This window comes from Bombina bombina, chromosome 8, assembly GCF_027579735.1.
Source record: "Bombina bombina isolate aBomBom1 chromosome 8, aBomBom1.pri, whole genome shotgun sequence".
In the NCBI taxonomy this organism is placed as follows: domain Eukaryota; kingdom Metazoa; phylum Chordata; class Amphibia; order Anura; family Bombinatoridae; genus Bombina; species Bombina bombina.
This window is the reverse complement of record NC_069506.1, coordinates 260,974,910-260,993,464: the sequence shown is the minus strand read 5'-3', so window position 1 is coordinate 260,993,464 and position 18,555 is coordinate 260,974,910. Positions and strand designations below refer to the sequence as shown.

The 18,555-nt window shown below is 37.3% G+C and overlaps 1 protein-coding gene across 1 annotated transcript; it reads right to left on the bottom strand.

Moving 5' to 3' along the window:
* Positions 1–664: 664 nt before the first annotated feature.
* Positions 665–16,712, bottom strand: LOC128638990 (venom peptide SjAPI-like). Its single transcript, XM_053691129.1, has 5 exons — positions 16,706–16,712; positions 11,704–11,762; positions 11,564–11,609; positions 8,526–8,576; positions 665–1,375 (listed from the first exon to the last, which is right to left on the bottom strand). The coding sequence occupies exons 1-5, from the start codon at positions 16,710–16,712 to the stop codon at positions 1,197–1,199; spliced, it is 342 nt and encodes a 113-aa protein (XP_053547104.1). The 3' UTR covers positions 665–1,196.
* Positions 16,713–18,555: the final 1,843 nt, after the last annotated feature.

Below are 18,555 nucleotides of genomic sequence, written 5' to 3'. Positions count from 1 at the left end.
CGGCAGATTAGGGGTTAATTATTGTAGGTAGCTGGCTGCGACGTTGTGGGGGGCAGGTTAGGGGTTAATAAATATAATATAGGGGTCGGCGGTGTTAGGGGCAGCAGATTAGGGGTACATAAGGATAACGTAGGTGGCGGTCGGCAGATTAGGGGTTAAAAAAATTAAATCGAGTGGCGGCGATGTGGGGGGGCCTCGGTTTAGGGGTACATAGGTAGTTTATGGGTGTTAGTGTACTTTAGAGTACAGTAGTTAAGAGCTTTATGAACCGGCGTTAGCCCAGAAAGCTCTTAACTACTGACTTTTTTCCTGCGGCTGGAGTATTGTCGTTAGATGTCTAACGCTCACTTCAGACACGACTCTAAATACCGGAGTTAGAAAGATCCCATTGAAAAGATAGGATACGCAATTGACGTAAGGGGATCTGCGGTATGGAAAAGTCGCGGCTGAAAAGTGAGCGTTAGACCCTTTTTTGAGTGACTCCAAATACCGGAGGTAGCCTAAAACCAGCGTTAGGAGCCTCTAACGCTGGTTTTCACGGCTACCGCCAAACTCTAAATCTAGGCCTTAGAGTTTAAAGTTGTATTACATGGACTAAAGGCCTAAAGAGTTAGAATATGTCTAATGAGAAAAAGATGATTAGCGCTTGAGTGACAACAGAGACTTTACTCAAAAACATCTAATTTTATTTATTTTAGGAACATTACAATTATTAATGATTTTCAACTTGATATTTTGACAAAAGAAACACATTTCAAAAACTGAAGCAAATATGATTATTGTACATAACCTGCAGTGCATGTGAATGTGTAAACCCCCCCCCAAAAAAAAACCATCATGAAAAAAATTAAATATTGGATCTTTTGGACAAATTGAGGGTATAATAAGGGTTTCCAACTCAGTCATGTTTTCCTGGACACTTATGAGTTACACATGCTGCTGGGTGTGCAGAGAGGAATATAAATAGTGCTGTCCGTAAATACAATTCGTGTTCCTTCCTGCACACCCTGTAACATGTGTAACTCATAAGTGTCCAAGAAAACATGGCTAAGATGGCAACCCTAGGTATAATACACCACCCCATGTGTTTGACATAGATGTTCCTGCAGGTTTACATATGAATGTACAGGGAACGGGACCATTACAAGTATCATAGCAGTGAGAATTGCAGGATCACAAACTTCCAAATCTCCGTATTAAATACAGTTTTCTTCTGGGATGCATGCTGGAGATGAGAGAGACCGAAGAACGTAGCCAGGCTTGCAGCCACAGCCAGGTGTACAAATCTTAGGGCACATAACAGGTACATTTCCACAATATGTGGGGCAGGGCTTGCAATCAGAATAATATTGTTGATTAATCCCACATCTTTGCTCTGCAAGATAAGGTTAAGAGATTATGAGAAAAAATAATTTAGATCAATAAGTATTAGAAAGCACAGAAAAAAACTTGCTAAGAAAAATAACTTTTTAAGTATTGCATTCAAACGCCTAGATTACAAGTTTTGCGGTCACAGGGGTGCGGTGCTAACTTGCAGTTTATTCTCACCGCTCACTTTCCTGCAGCGCTGGTATTACAGGTTTTTACAAACCCAGCGTTAACAGGCAAAAAGTGAGTGTAGAGCAAAATTGAGCTCCACACTTCACTCCAATACAAGCGCTGCTTAAGTCAGCATTGAGCTGGTTGTACGTGCTTGTGCACGATTTCCCCATAGACATAGGGAGAGCCGGCTGAAAAAAAGTCTAACACCTGCAATAAAGCAGCGTAAAACTCAGTAACGCAGCCCCATTGATTCCTAAGGGGAAACGAAATTTATGTTTATACCTAAAACCCTGACATGAACCCTGAGTCTAAACACCCCTAATTACACTTATTAACCCCTAATCTGCCGCCCCCGACATCGCCAACACCTACATTATACTTATTAACCACTAATCTGCCGCTCGGACATCTCTGCCACCTACATTATACTTATTAACCCCTAATCTGCTGCCCCCAACATCAGCTCTTTTACCTGTAAAAGAGAAAAAATCATTTAGATCAATAAGTATTAGAAAGCACAGAAAAAAACTTGCTAAGAAAAATAACTTTTTAAGTATTGCATTCAAACGCCTAGATTACAAGTTTTGGGGTAACAGGGGTGCGGTGCTAACTTGCAATTTATTCTCACCGCTCACTTCCCTGCAGCGCTGGTATTACAGGTTTTTACAAACCCGGCGTTAACAGGCAAGAAGTGAGCGTAGAGCAAAATTGAGCTCCACACTTCACTCCAATACAAGCGCTGCTTAAGTCCTATGGGGAAACAAAATTTATGTTTGCACCTAACACCCTGACACGAACCCTGAGTCTAAACACCCCTAATCTTACACTTATTAACCCCTAATCTGCCGCCCCCGAAATCGCCAACACCTACATTATACTCATTAACCCCTAATCTGCCGCTCGGACATCACTGCCACCTACATTATACTTATAAACCCCTAATCTGCTGCCCCCAACATCGCAGACACCTACATTATATTTATTAACCCCTAATCTCCCTCCCCCAATGTCGCCGCAACCTACCTACATTTATTAACCCCTAATCTGCCACCCCCAACGTCGCCGCCACTATATTAAATGTATTAACCCCTAAATCTAAGTCTAACCCTAACACCCCCTAATTTAAATATAATTTAAATAAATCTAAATAAAATGACTATCATTAACTAAATAATTCCTATTTAAAACTAAATACTTACCTATAAAATAAACCCTAAGCTAGCTACAATATAACTAATAGTTACATTGTAGCTAGCTTAGGGTTTATTTTTATTTCACAGGCAAGTTTGTATTTATTTTAACTAGGTAGAATAGTTACTAAATAGTTATTAACTATTTAATAACTACCTAGCTAAAATAAATACAAATTTACCTGTAAAATAAAACCTAACCTATGTTACTCTAACACCTAACTCTACACTACAATTAAATAAATTACCTACATTAAATACAATTAAATAAATTAAATTAAATTAGCTAAATCACAAGAAAAACCCAAATTACAGAAAATAAAAAACAAACTACAGATCTTTAAACTAACTACACCTAATCTAAAAGCCCTATCAAAATAAAAAAGCCCCCCCCCCAAAATAACCCCCCCTAGCCTAAACTACCAATAGCCTTTAAAAGGGCCTTTTGCGGGGCATTGCCCCAAAGAAATCAGCTCTTTTACCTGTAAAAGAAAAAGCAAACCCCCCCAACAGTAAAACCCACACAGCCAACCCCCCAAATAAAACCCTAATTAAAAAAACCTAAGCTCCCCATTGCCCTGAAAAAGGCATTTGGAAGGGCATTGCCCTTAAAAGGGCATTTAGCTCTATTGCTGTCCAAAGCCCTAACCTAAAAAATAAACCCACCCAATACACCCTTAAAAAATCCTAACACTAACCCCCGAAGATTCACTTACCGGGAGAAGTCTTCATCCAAGCGGCAAGATGTCCTCAACGAAGCCGGCAGAAGTGGTCCTCCAGACAGGCAGAAGTGGTCCTCCAGATGGGCAGAAGTCTTCATCCAGATAGCAGCTGATTGGATCAGCCAATAGGATTGAAGTTCAATCCTATTGGCTGATTGCATCAGCCAATAGGATTTTTTCTACCTTAATTTCAATTGGCTGATAGAATTCTATCAGCCAATCGGAATCTAAGGGACGCCATCTTGGATGACGTCACTTAAAATTATATTCATTCCGAAGATGACGTAGTTTGAAGAGGATGCTCTGCTGTGGATGTCTTGAAGATGGAGCCGCTCCGCTTCGGAAGGATGAAGATAGAAGATGTCATCTGGATGAAGACTTCTGCCCGTCTGGAGGACCACTTCTGCCCATCTGGAGGACCACTTCTGATGGCTTCGTTAAGGGCATCTTGCTGTTTGGATAAAGACTTCACCCGGTAAGTGAATCTTCGGGGGTTAGTGTTAGTATTTTTTAAGGGTGTATTGGGTGGGTTTATTTTTTAGGTTAGGGCATTGGGCAGCAATAGAACTAAATGCCCTTTTAAGGGCAATGCCCATCCAAATGCCCTTTTCAGGGTAATGGGGAGCTTAGGTTTTTTTAGTTAGGGTTTTAATTGGGGGGTTGGTTGCGTGGGTGGTAGGTTTTACTGTTGGGGGGGGTGTTTGTATTTTTTTTTTACAGGTAAAAGAGCGGATTCCTTTTAAGGGCTATTGGTAGTTTAGTTTAGGCTAGGGTTTTTTTATTTTAGGGGGGGTAATTTAGTGGGGTTTTTTGTGATTTAGCTAAATTAATTTAATTTATTTAATTGTATTTGATGTAGGTAATTTATTTAATTGTAGTGTAGTGTTAGGTGTTAGTGTAACATAGGTTAGGTTTTATTTTACAGGTAAATTTGTATTTATTTTAGCTAGGTAGTTATTAAATAGTTAATAACTAATTAGTAACTATTCTACCTAGTTAAAATAAATACAAACTTGCCTGTGAAATAAAAACAAACCCTAAGGTAGCTACAATGTAACTATTAGTTATATTGTAGCTAGCTTAGGGTTTATTTTATAGGTAAGTGTTTAGTTTTAAATAGGAATTATTTAGTTAATGATAGTCATTTTATTTAGATTTATTTAAATTATATTTAAGTTAGGGGGTGTTAGGGTTAGGGCTAGACTTAGATTTAGGGGTTAATACATTTAATATAGTGGCAGCGACGTTGGGGGCGGCAGATTAGGGGTTAATAAATGTAGGTAGGTTGCGGCGACATTGGGGGAGGGAGATTAGGGGTTAATAATATTTAACTAGTGTTTGCGAGGCGGGAGTGCGGTGGTTTAGGGGTTAATATGTTTATTATAGTGGCGGCGATGTCCGGAGCGGCAGATTAGGGGTTAAAATTGTTATTATAGTGTTTTTTGATGCGAGAGGGCCTCGGTTTAGGGGTTAATAGGTAGTTTATGTGTGTTAATGTACTTTTTAGCACTTTAGTTATGAGTTTTTTGCTACAGCTCTGTAGTGTAAAACTCATAACTACTGACTTTAGAATGCGTTAGGAATCTTGACGGGGTACAGTGTACCGCTCACTTTTTGGCCTCCCAGGACAAACTGGTAATACCAGCGCTATGAAAATCCCATAGAAAAAAGACTTTATGAAATTTACGTAAGTGGGTTTGCGGGAAGGCCAAAAAAGTGTGCAGTACACCTATACCTGCAAGACTCGTAATACCTGTGGTAGTGAAAAAGCAGCGTTAGGACCTGTTAACGCTGCTTTTTCACCTTCAAGCAAAACTCGTAATCTAGCCGATAGTCTTTTATAGCATTTGTTCTTTAAAAGCATAAATATATATGACATGCATGCATACACTCAAAGGGACATCAAACCCCATGATTCAGATAGAGCATACAATTCAAAACAACTTTCTCATTTACTACTATTATCATATGTCTTTGTTCTCTTGGTATATTTTGCTGAAAAGCAGGGAGGTGGGCTCAGGAGCGTGCATGTCTGGAGCACCATATGACAGCAGTTTTGCAAAAATGTTATCACACTAACACTAGATGGCACTGGCAGCACTATTTCCTACCATGTAGTGCCTAGATGCCTACCTAGGTATCTCTTCAACAAAACAAAGAATAACATGAGAACAAAGCAAATTTGATAATAGAAGTAAATTAGAAATGGTTTTTTTTATGTTTGTTTGGTTTCATATGACTTTAATGGAATATTTGTGAAAGTTACTGAAGCTGTGGGGCAAAAATAAATGATTAATATTTAGTTGTCTGTATTATAAACTACTGTACTAAATTTACATAAAAGTGACTTTTATGCTCAGCCATCTTTCACAAATGCCAATTCATATTTGTCATAATATTAAAGGGACATTAAACAGAAAATAAATTCTAGATGTTGTGATGTATGCAGAGCAAAGAATTTACAGAGAATAATATGCAGATGTATTTTTAAACGTAAATCTTAAGAACTTAGTGTAAATGTTCCATATCCATAAAGTAACGGGCACCACCATTTTGTAACATATACAGCCTTTTAAACATTGTAAAATGTATCTCCTCTGCTGAGGCAGTTATACACAATCTCACAGTGTTTAATGTCACTTTAAATTGCTCAGTGGCTGATAAGTAAAATTCCTATAAATCTATTGGTTGACAGGAAAATATCTTTACAAGCAAAAAACACATATGGAGTTTATTTACATTAAAAACTGAAGCTTTTCTAATGGATTGTAACATCTTACAAAAAGAAGCCAACAACCACATGACTTGAATATGAAGTTCATCCTTAAAAAATTCTAATGGATTGCAGTGAGAGCCTGGGAGTTTTATTTAACTTGGACATTTTCTACATGGCACTTAGATACTAATTTCTAAATATATCTGACTAAGGGATAAATCACAATCCTTTAGAAAATCTTATCAAATGGTTGTTCTACAAACATCCCCAAAGACTTTAAAGGGACATGAACTTCAAATATTTTCTTTCATAATTCTGATAAACATACAATTTTAAACAACTTTCCAAATTAATTATATTATAAAAGTTGCTTCATTCTTGGTGTATCCTTTGTTGAAGGAGCAGTATTTACTTGGAGCTAGCTGACAACATCAGGACCAATGACAAGAGGCATATAGGTGCAGCCACCAATCAGCAGCTATCTCCCAGTAGAGCACTGCCACACCTGAGCCTGCCTAGATATGCTTTTCAGAAAAGGATAATGTTCTGTCTGAATTATAAAACCCTAATGTTAACTTTACTGTCAATGGGGAATTTTGTTGAGCAATCATTAGATAAACTCTAATAAAGGATTGTGATCAACCCGTACGTTTTACCCATACTGATAAGTATTTTTCACAACTTTTAAAATACATGCAACTCTTAAATATGATCTATTTTTAATTGAATAGTTGATAGATCAGTATAATACATACTTGCCATGGGCTCTCAATTAGAGGGATCTGGCCAGTGGGGTGCTTAAGTTTTGTGCTGCCCTAGGCACTCAAAATTCTGCTACCCCCTCCTCCCCCCTAGGTTTTAGGATGTTTTTCTGTCACAATATTTTTTTTGGTCAGGGAATTGTGAATTTTGTTTAGGAAATGTTCACCAGGACAAATGCTAAACAAAATATACTGCCAGGCTGGAGCCCAAGCTCAGTTCAGTAAATTTATTTTTTTAGGTGGTAGGAGTAGGCACAGGGATGAAACAGGAAGTCTTAAGCCTACCTTTTCCCACCTTGTAAATCTAAGCCGATGTAGTCATGTGACACACATGTCACTTAGCAACAAGAATAAACTAATCCTGCATGCAAGGACATTGCGGGTCTAACATTTATTTGCATGCTGCAGCAGAGCGGGCTGTGTGACTTTATGAGTTTGGCTGCGCGACACAGAATATGGAAATTGTAGAAGACCAGCTGGGGATGGCACTACATGGCGGGTACTCTGGTGCTGTGTGGATTAACAAAGTGGGCTTCGTCCAACTACACTGTACTTTGTTAATCCATACAGCACCAGAGTACCCGCCATGTAGTGCAATCCCCAGCTGCTCTTCTACAATTTCCATATTCTGTGTTGCGCAGCCAAACTAATAAAGTAAAACTGTAGGTAGCTAATTTAAGCAATGAGCTTAAGGAGCACTCATTGTTCCCGAGTTACTCAATTTCAATGACAGCTCTGAAACTCCTGACAATTCAATCAAGCTGCACCTCCTCCGACCCTGAGGTACTCAAAGATGGTCTGGAGATACTAGGCTTCTTCTGAGAGTTAGAGAACATGCTGGTTCTTGGCGCCATAATGAGATTGGGGCATATGAGGCGAGTCATTTACGTATTAAATTATATGTGGCTCTCTCTATTTTATTAAAGCCGTTAACAACAGAGTAGACAGGAAGAATGTGTGACCACTCAGCGGCCCTGTCAAAATTATTATTATTTTTTAAAGCCTGGACACATATTCAGTCCAGACTGCAGCGGCCAAGTGCTGCCCCTCAAAATTCTCCTCCCTAGGCACCGGCCTTGTTGGCCTATGCATTAATACGCCCCTGAAAGTGGCACTAAATTTTTTTATCGTGTATGAGACTCTACTGCTCACTGGCTAACCCTGCCAGCTCCTACAGAAAAAAATACTATTTAGTTTTGAAACATATTTTTGTAAAAATATACCAAAGCTCTGTAATACATTTTGATGTCTTATATTTTAGATAGAGCAGAGAAATGTTTGAGTACCATGCCCCTTTAATTGTAAAGGTCTGATCCACCTTGTACACAGTTCTATGTTGTCTCTAAGTGACTTCCCATATCCATCCAAATGCAGTTAAAAATTATAGCAGTAAAATGAACATTACACTCAAAACCATAAATGTATTAATTATTGAAAATAACCAACATTGCAATATATATTTATTGATTATTTTATTTGTCTTTGATAGAAAATTATTTTAAAACCTTTATTTTGTGTGCAGATATTTTACAAATCAGTAAATAATTGTTTCTACCTACTGTGAATATATAAAATGAATTGAATATGTTCTTACCAGGGTTCACAGGGTATCCTTGGGCTCTCACCAAAGTCAAAGGCAGCACCGCTAGATGAAATAACATGATAATTACAAAATCATCTATGTTTTGAAATTGCTTTTAAAAAAAAGCAAACTTGTAAATAATTTTATATAAAACATTTATTAATCATTAGAACAATTACCCAGAATTTTTTTTGCTCTTAGAGCCCTTGATAATTTGGAGTTATGTTTTGAATACTAATTACAAGCTAAAATATAAAATGTTATTGTGATTAAAAGGGACGAGGAGTTTGCATGTATATTAAATCTACAATAAGGAAAGTTAAGTATGGTGACAAAGGTGATGATAAAGATACATTGTTGATTGAAATAAAGAGTGGGGAAAAAATCCCCCAAAATTATTATTACAGAAACGCTGCAAGCCTCAAACATTAGTAACAAGGAGGAAAGTCAACTACTAAAGCTAATAGGAAATCCAGCTTATAATAACTGTGTTGTAATTATGAAAGATTTTAATTACCCTGAAACAAACTGGTGCAATTAAACCAGCAAAACAGCTAAGGGAGATAGATTTTTAAATACACTCAAAGATAACTTCATGCCACAATTAATAGAGGAGCCAGCTACAAATAAAGCTATACTGGATTTAGTGCTATCAAATAATACAGGAATAATATCAAACATAGAAGCCAAAGAACATTTAGGTAACAGTGATCTTAACTTGGTCACATTTGAAATCACTTTCCATAAGCAGTGTTATAAGGGTTCAACTAAGACTTAATTTAAAAAAAAACTCAATTTAAAAAAAAATCAAATTTCAAAGATTTCAAGGGACCCCCCACATTTTCTTTCATGGTTCAGATAGAACATACAATTTTAAACAACTGTTCAATTTACTTATTTTCTCTATTATCACATGTTCTTTGTTTTCTTGTTATCCTTTGTTTAAAAGCAGGAAGGTAAATTCAGGCATGTGCACATGTCTGCAGTACTATATGGCAGCAGTTTTGCTACAATCCTATGCATTAGCAAGTGCACTAGATAGCAGCACTATTTTCTGTGAAGTAGTGCTCCAGACGTTTGAACACTTCCTATCTAGATATCGCTTCAATAAACAATAACAAGAAAACAAAGCAAGTTTGATAATAGAAGTGAATTGCAAACTTTTTTTTAAAATGTATTCTCTTTCTGAATCATGAAAGAAAAATGTTAGGTTGCATGTTCCTTTAAGGAAATCAATAAATAGCATACATTGGGACAAAGTATTCTCTAATAAAAAATACAGAGGTTAAATGTAGAACATTTAAAAATATACACACAAACACATACCACATGGTTATAAAAGTAAAATAAATAAATCCAAGCCAATTTGGCAAAATACAAATGTGGAAAAAACTTTGGGAATTTAAATTGAATCGTACAAAATAGTACAAACTAATTATTCCAAATTTATAAGGAATGTAACAAATCATGGAAAAAGAGCAATCAGATTAGCCACAAACGAAAATGAAAGATTAATTGTTTAAGAATTTTATGACAAGCTCTAAAAGATTTTTTTAAATATATAAATGGCAAAACATCTAAAAAGGAAAATATAGGCACATTAAAATGTGAGAATGGTAGCATGATTAACAGTGAACGGGAAAAGGTTAAGGTGTTAAACAGGAACGAAAGGGAAAGACATTGAACAAACTAGAAGAACACAGAAGTTCATACCAATAAATGGATTATTTCTAGATGATATCAAGAAAAAAAGGTTGATAAAATCAAGGTAAATATAACTCCAGGTCCAGATGGAATAAACCCAATTGTGCTAAAGGAACTGTCAAAGCCAAACCTCTACTCTATATTTCAAGACTCATTATCCTCAGTAATAGTACTCTAGGACTGGCGTCAAGCTGATGGGTGCCACTACTTAAAAGGGAAGTAGGTCTGATCCAGTAAGCTATAGACCAATAAGTCTGCCACTGGTAGTGGAGAAGATACTGGAAGGGTTAGTAGGGGATTATATTCAAGAGTAGATTCATGAAAACAAGATTATGAGTTTAAATCAGCATGGGTTTATGAGAAATAGATCATGTCAAACTAATCTAATTAGATTCTATGGGGAAATAATCAAGGATATAGATAAAGGTGAACAAGTTAATGTTATATAATTGGATTTTGCAAAGGCGTTTCATTCAGTACCACATAAGAAATTATTGTACAAAATGAATGGACTAGGAATAGCTAAAATGTTAGCTCATGTATAAAAAACTATCTAAAGGATAGGGAGCAACACATTGTAATAAATGGACCATTCTCAGATTGGGCAAATAAATGGACCATACTAAGATTGGGCAAACGTAATGAATGGGGTCCCCCAAGGATTAGCACAGGGCTCTGTTCTTTTTAATATTTTTATAAATAACTTGGGGGAAGGATTAAACAGTAAAATCTTTATTTTTGCAGATGATAAAAAGTTGTGTATGGTGATTAGATCAGTTCAGGATGTAATTGCTTTGCAAGGGGATTTACAAAAATTAGAAGAATGGACTGGTAAATGGCAAATTTGATTTAGTATTGGTAAATGTATGCTTCTACAGTTTGGAAGTAAAATTTTGCATGATTAAAAAAAATATGTAAATGTATATCAGCAATATGTTAAAGGGACACTAAAGTTAATAGTAAACCTTCCTAGTTTAGATAAAGCATGCAATTTAAACAACTTTGCAATTGACTTCCATTGCAAAAAGGTGCACAGCCTTTTTTATTTGCACACTTTCTGAGACGCCAGCTGCTACTGAGCACATGCAAGAATTCACAGACTATAATGATATGTATTTTGTGATTGGCTGATGAATGTCACATGATGCAGGGGGAATGAAAATTGAATTAACTTTGAAATTTGTCAGAAAAAAATGTATTACACTGTTTATTTCATTATGCATTGGCTGATTATGCTATTCTAGTATATGTAATGATCCTTTACAATTCCATATAAGAATTTTACATATTCTTTATACAACAAATGTGACCTTTTCCCCTCGGTGTAATCATCTACATAAACTTACCTATGGCCACCAGCAGAATTATAGGAATGTTTTGTAGCATCTTTCTCTGTGGAGAGAAGGCACATTAGCATAAATAGTCTCATTTATCTTCATCTCAAATCTCTTGTTCAGTGATATACCTAACTACCCCCAATCATTACCTTTCCTGGTGATGTCCTGGTGCTTCTTAATCTTTGCTGCTGACTATCAGGATCTTCATCTGCAAAGAATCAGAGAGTAATCACTTCTATTTATAATCCGATTTTAGAGGGTGGTAAGGTAATACATTAAATTGTTTATTGCGAAACGTCCTGTTATGAAACAATAATTATATGTAACAAACTAATGTCTTGATGTCTGGCGTTTCTTGGAAAATATATGTTGTAATGTTTTACTATTACTTAAGAATGCAAAACATAAAATAATACTAAGAGAAGGAAGAACTGATAATAAAAGAAAGAATGTTGGTAAAAAGGTGTGTGGTAAGGAATTTAATAAATTGATACATGATAGATACAAATATATCAATTTAAATGTTTCTATTTTGAATGTTGCATAATTTGAATATTACATTAGAGCATTAGAATTAATATTACAAATATATGCATTTGAATTATTCAAATTAAAATATTGCATAATTGGAATCGAATTATTAGAAAAATTTAAATTGAATATTACATTTAAAGAAATCATTAGAAATTCTATTACATTAAATGAATGTTAGAATGTTGTACAAACAATCGCAATTCGAAATGAACAAACAAATGTTTTAACAATAACATTTGTTTCATTTTTCAAATGTTGAGAAACATTCGCCCATCCCTAATGGCTGTGATTCATTATGTTTAGCCAGAGTTCTTCAATGAAGGAATCATTAAAATTATAATATTATCCTATGAAAAATATGCAAGTCTTGAGATCTCTTAAACTTTGGTGAATGCTCTAGTATAACAATGGAATTAGATCGCTTTGTCTCACTGAATATCACCCTTTATACTGATGATCAAAACCACCCGGCATTGAGATAAATCACTCATATCCTTTGGGGCTTTTTTATGTTTTCTATATATGTCTTTTATTCACCCCCAGAACCCTTCATAGTGAGATAAACTTTTCTCAAGCTAATATTTGTCTTAATTAAATTATTTGAGGGACCTCCAAGTACTGATGAGACTTATTAGATATTCTTGCCAGAGTGAAGAGCTTTAAATTGTTGGGTGCTCAGTCTTAGTTGTCATCCATTCTAGTCCAATTGCATTTGGTCAAGCAATTGCTGTTAGATTGCTTTTTTTCAAATGTGTATCTTATAAAATGACTCACTATTTAAAAGACATTCATTTTCTTTTAAAAATGCATGAAAAATTAATCCCTCTTGCTGAAGAACACTACACAGAATAAATGTTTAAAAAAAAACCCTGATTTGTTAGCAAATGTGTTTGTTTTGTAAAGCCAGGGACATATCACTTTAAATCTTATTAACTAACAAAAGAGTTTACAGCACCCAGGTACAAAATCAGGTGCACATGGAAAAAGGGACTGTCAACCTCTGTATAACCAGCAAGCAAATAACTCCATAGCACCTTCCATTTAGTGTAAATTTATTTGATTTCTTCTCCCATGGAGGTACAAAAAAAAAAAGAGTTACAGCGACGTTTTGGGAGGTTATCCTTTAATCATGCTAATAGACCTAATCTGTTTAGATACATGTATAGGCCTTCACATTAACCTTTTAGATACTGTTACAAAATAGATACTTTTATTAAATACCACCACCTAGTGGCTACATATCATATTAATACCATTAAAGGGACACTGAACCCAAATTTTTTTCTTTAATGATTCAGATAGAGCATGCAATTTTAAGCAACTTTCTAATGTATTCCTATTATCAAATTTTCTTCATTCTCTTAGTATCTTTATTTGAAATGCAAGAATGTAAGTTTAGATGCCAGCCCATTTTTTTTAACAACCTGGGTTGTTCTTGCTTATTGATGGATAAATTAATCCACCAATAAAAAAGTGCTGTCCAGAGTCCTGAAACAAAATTTTTTTTAGATGCCTTCTTTTTAAATAAAGATAGCAAGAGAACGAAGAAAAATTGATAATAGGAGTAAATTACAAAGTTGCTTAAAATTGCATGCTCTATCTGAATCACAAAAGAAAAAAATTGGGTTCAGTGTCCCTTTAAGCATATACTGTATATATAATTAAAAACAATATCACATCTACCTATGGACATTTAAAGATTGAAAATAATAACCTATTTCTTAAGTTATATACTACATGTTATGCACTCAAAATACCTTTAGATCAAGCTCTCTATTAATTCCCTTAGGGATTAAAGCATCCAATTTATGTATCCAGAAGGATTCCTTTTGTTTTAATATCAATCCCTTATTGCCACCTCTTCTTAATTGATGTACACCATCATTAATTTGCCACCTCATTTGACTGATATTGTGGCCTGCTTCTAGGAAATGACATGATACAGGGGCTTCTCGATCCCCACATCTGATATTGGACCTGTGTTGACTCATCCTATCTCGTACTCTCCTTGTGGTCTCACCAATATATATATTTTAGAGCATGGGCACTTAATGAGGTTAACGACATAGGATGAGTCACACGTGTAATGATTATTAATTCCAATTTTTTTTTCAGTTTGGGGATATTGAAAATCTGCTCCTTTAATGACTGCACTGCAACTAGCACAACTTAAGTATGGAAAAGTGACATAGCTTTTGCTTGTAATATATTTCTGACTTTTTTAGACCCCAACTTATTTTTTACTAGCATGTCACCTAAATTTGGGACACTACAATATGCCATCATGTTTTTTTTTTTTTTTTTAAAGACTCAATATTTAAATTACAATTCTTTAAGATATGCCAATGCTTAGCGATGATATTGCTAATCTCCTTACTTCTGGGATTAAATTGGGTAACACATACCAATCTCCGTTCAATATCCTGTTTGTTATTAGCAATAATATTTTGGTCAGATTTCTGTACTTTTTAAATTTCACTTTCAATTAAAGGACCAGTCAACACAGTAGATTTGCATAATCAACAAATGCAAGATAACAAGACAATGCAATAGCACTTGATCTGAACTTCAAATGAGTAGTAGATTTTTTTTCTGACAATTTTAAGTTATGTCTTTTTCTACTCCCCCTGTACCATGTGACAGCCATCAGCCAATCACAAATGCATACACGTACTATGTGACAGCCATCAGCCATTCACAAATGCATACACACTTATTCTTGCACATGAGCAGTAGGAACTGGTGACTCAAAAAGTTTAAATATAAAAAGACTGTGCACATTTAGCTTATGGAAATAAATTGGAAAGTTGTTTAAAATGGCAGGCCCTATCTGAATAATGAAAGTTTAATTTTGATTGAGTGTCCCTTTAATTTTATTGGTTAACTCTGGCTGCAGGACTAAATATGTGGCTATATTAGTAAAAAACGATTCTATTCCTGACACAATAGGCCGCCCAGGTGGCTTTGTCAAATTTTTGTGTACCTTTGGCACTGTATAAAAAAATGGGTAATCAAGTAATCAGACAACTTTTTATCAATAATACCATTTTGTAATGCCCAATTTAACACTCCTTTTATTTCTGCTCGTATTTTACTTACTGGGTTACATTGTAATAATTTATAGGTATTTACATCCCCAATTGCTGTTTAATCTCAGAATCATAGTATTCTCTGTCAAGGATTATGGTGGCACCTCCCTTATCAGCTCTCCTCACTAGTATACCTTTTTCTTTAAGGGAGTTTATTGCTTTTTTCTGGGGTAACGTTAAATTTGGTTTACATTTGTTCGATTTTTTTGTTTATTTATTACTATAGTAATTTGTTTTTAACTTCGTTATATCGTTGTTTACCAGGTCAATATAGGGTTCAACACTGTTACTGTCACAAACATGCACAAAAAACACTTTTCTTGGGGGGCGGAGTTAGCCTGCGAGCAGAGCAGAAGCAGAGTGACAGAGCTCCTGCATAATTCTAATACATTTAGGATTTTACAAGCCTTTTTTTTTTTTTATTTTACTATTTTCTAAGTCACTTAAGTTAACGAAGTGTGTGAGGTCCCACTTTGACTCTGAAACGGGGATTCACTGCTCATATCCACTGTTTGGGACCATATTGCAAGCGGAGCTGGGACAGAACACCATGTGGAGCTGACCCCACAGACTGCACTGTCTGCTTCCCGGGCTGGCTGTGGACCGATCGGCTGCCTGAGGGAATATATGTGAGTTGGCGGGGAGAAGTGTATCGGCACTTCAAGTGTTTGAGGAGTTTTCCCGATTGTGTGACCTGCAAACGGAGGGGCGCGAACGAGCGCCATTACAGGCTGACGTCACCAAGCAGCAGTGAAAGAGAAGGCTCCGCTATACCCTACGAGAAAAAGTGCTGCAGTGATCTGCGATCCGACACTGAAGTGAATCGGGTAAATACGCTGTTACTGTGCGGACAACTGGCATCCTAACATAACCTATTTGCGAGGGGACCTGGAGGCCTCTAACGCCTGAGCTTATATTTATCTCACTTGGTCCCGGGGAGTAGGAGACCCGCTCCGGTGCAGCTCAACTACCGCATAATAAACAGGGAGCCTAAGTGAAAGCTAACAGAGTGGTCAGACTAAGGAGATAATAAAAGGGTCCTGTGGACTGCCTACCTCAGCATACTTCTAACACACGCAGGTACTTTTTGAACTCATTATAGTGGGGGCCCTCAATGGAGATTTGTGAGCTGTTCTCTCCCTAATCCACACCCACGTGGCAATCTGAGAAGGCCTCATTAGAGATCACAGTATTGAGGGGGCTAGTTATAACAGGAGATAATAATATTAACACTTTGAGCCTCATGCAATCTCCTCACTTTTATTTCTACAGTACCTTTAAAGGTATCCTCTGGGACTGTGTGTGTTAGGTGATTAACAGAGACGCTCTGCAGCTTAACTGGCAGCATTAATTTTACATAGCTGCAGCTTCAACGTCAACAATTTTGCTCCCTGATTAATGTCTACAGTTCCAACCTGCCCACACTATATACCCAAATTTTGTCTTTTAACCACAGCTCCCTCGCCGGTCTCTCCCCTCCCTTTCCCGCCGGCCCTGATTGCCTGCGGGTCATACCCCCATACCTTACCCCACATCGTCCTAAGGGGACAACCCCCCAGGGGAGAGACTAGACTATACACCTCAGTGAAAACTATTTCTGCTCTCAGATCTTAAGGCACAGTTTCTAGCTAGCTCAGTCACAATTCACAGGAGATGACAGAAATTGCGAAGACAATGTAATAGCTCTACGCCCTGATGCCATAGCCCCAGTCGGTCCTATAACGGATATCTTTATAGTGCAAAACAGTCTTTACTCTTTCCCACTATTTGTCCTCTATATCTCATGCCACTACAATTGCAAAAGCACAAGATGCCGCAAGCCTTTAAAAGAAAACAAAATTCCCACAAACCTCCGAAGAGGACAGTTGCCGACCACTTTAACCAACATACACCTAGACAGCAATCTGGCTCGGAGGAGGATGCCTCGGACACAAGCAGCCTTAACGATGTTCGTATCCGAACAACACTAACCCAGGCCACAGGCCGTCTTCAACACCAAGATGCTGACACAGATAACAACATTATGGACTCTATCAGGTCACTATTGGCCTCGCATCACGACTCCCTCTCTAAGAAGTTTGATAAGGGCCACGCTGATCTGAAAAGAGACATAGCCCTAATAGGGGAAAGAACTGATGCGCTCGAGCGCAAGCAGGAAGACCTCAGAGTAGATCATGGCAACCTCTTAGATTACTCGCAGAGTCTTGCAGAACAGATTACTGACCTGGAACTCAAACTTGCAGACCTCGAAGACCTCGAAGACAGGACTCGTTGCAACAATATTAGGGTGAAGGGTATCCCTGAATCTGTGCCCCCACAGGAGCTTGAAAAATTCCTGCAAGATTTTTTTGTCGCAGTCCTTGGTCCGGAGATTGAGAAAGAGATGCTCCTTGACAGAGCCCATAGAGCCCTGAGGAAGAGGACGGCCGAAGGCGATAAGCCAAGAGATGTGGTAGCCCGTCTACACTATTATACTTTTCGAGAGAAACTCCTGAGAACCCTGGCAAGTGATAAGTCACTCCCGGAGCAATATGCTGACATCCAGGTATTGCAAGATCTCTCTCCCCACACCCTCCAGATAAGAAGACACTATCAACCCTACACTAAAATCTTGAGGGACAAAGGCATCAAATACAGGTGGGGCTTCCCTGTTAAGCTCTACATCAATAAAGATGGACAGCAATATGCGGCATCCTCACCTCAACAGGCAAGGGAGTTACTCCAAAGATGGGGTCTACTACCTCAGGACCTACCGGTACCTCCCCAAGCAATTGTACCAGGTAGAGGCCTGAGAGCATCTGCCCCTGAGTGGGGCGCCCTTCCGCAGAGACCAAGCAGTGACCAGAGGAATACCTCAATATTAAAGACTAGAGACGCTCCCACATGAGACATTCCATACCGGTCATTGCTCTGATGTGCTGATAGTTATCTCTCCAACTGGGGACTTTTAATTGAGAGACTCTCTACTTCTACAGAGACTGACTCGTGTGTACCGAGGGTACACGAAGATTGGTGAGACTACTAAGACACAATGGATGTTTTCTACATTGTTGTTCTCTGGCTGTCTCTCCCCCTTGTTTTCCCTCCACTCCTCTCCTGTTTCTCTCCTCTTTTTTCTCTACACCTTTCTACACTACTCTTCTTCCCTCCTCCCTCTTTCCCCCCCTTTTCCTACTCTTCTCCCATGAAATAGCAGCCTTGAGGCCATAGAATTATGCAATCCCCAAGTTTCTCCTTTTGGGCTGATGGTCATCATTATGGGTTGCTATCCTTATTCATGTTGTTACTGTTTACTTTGTTGCTGTTCCAACTGATATTTATATATATACCTCACAAAGTTTAGATGGCTATCGTCAGGAGTTGCACACATTTCAATCC

Bases quoted from the DNA above. Each gene is read 5' to 3' on its own strand.
- LOC128638990 (XM_053691129.1), bottom strand. The intron at 11,610-11,703 runs GTAATGATTGGG...TTCTCTCCACAG, and splicing joins CCAGGACATCACCAGGAAAG to AGAAAGATGCTACAAAACAT. The intron at 8,577-11,563 runs GTAAGTTTATGT...TATTTCATCTAG, and splicing joins AATTCTGCTGGTGGCCATAG to CGGTGCTGCCTTTGACTTTG.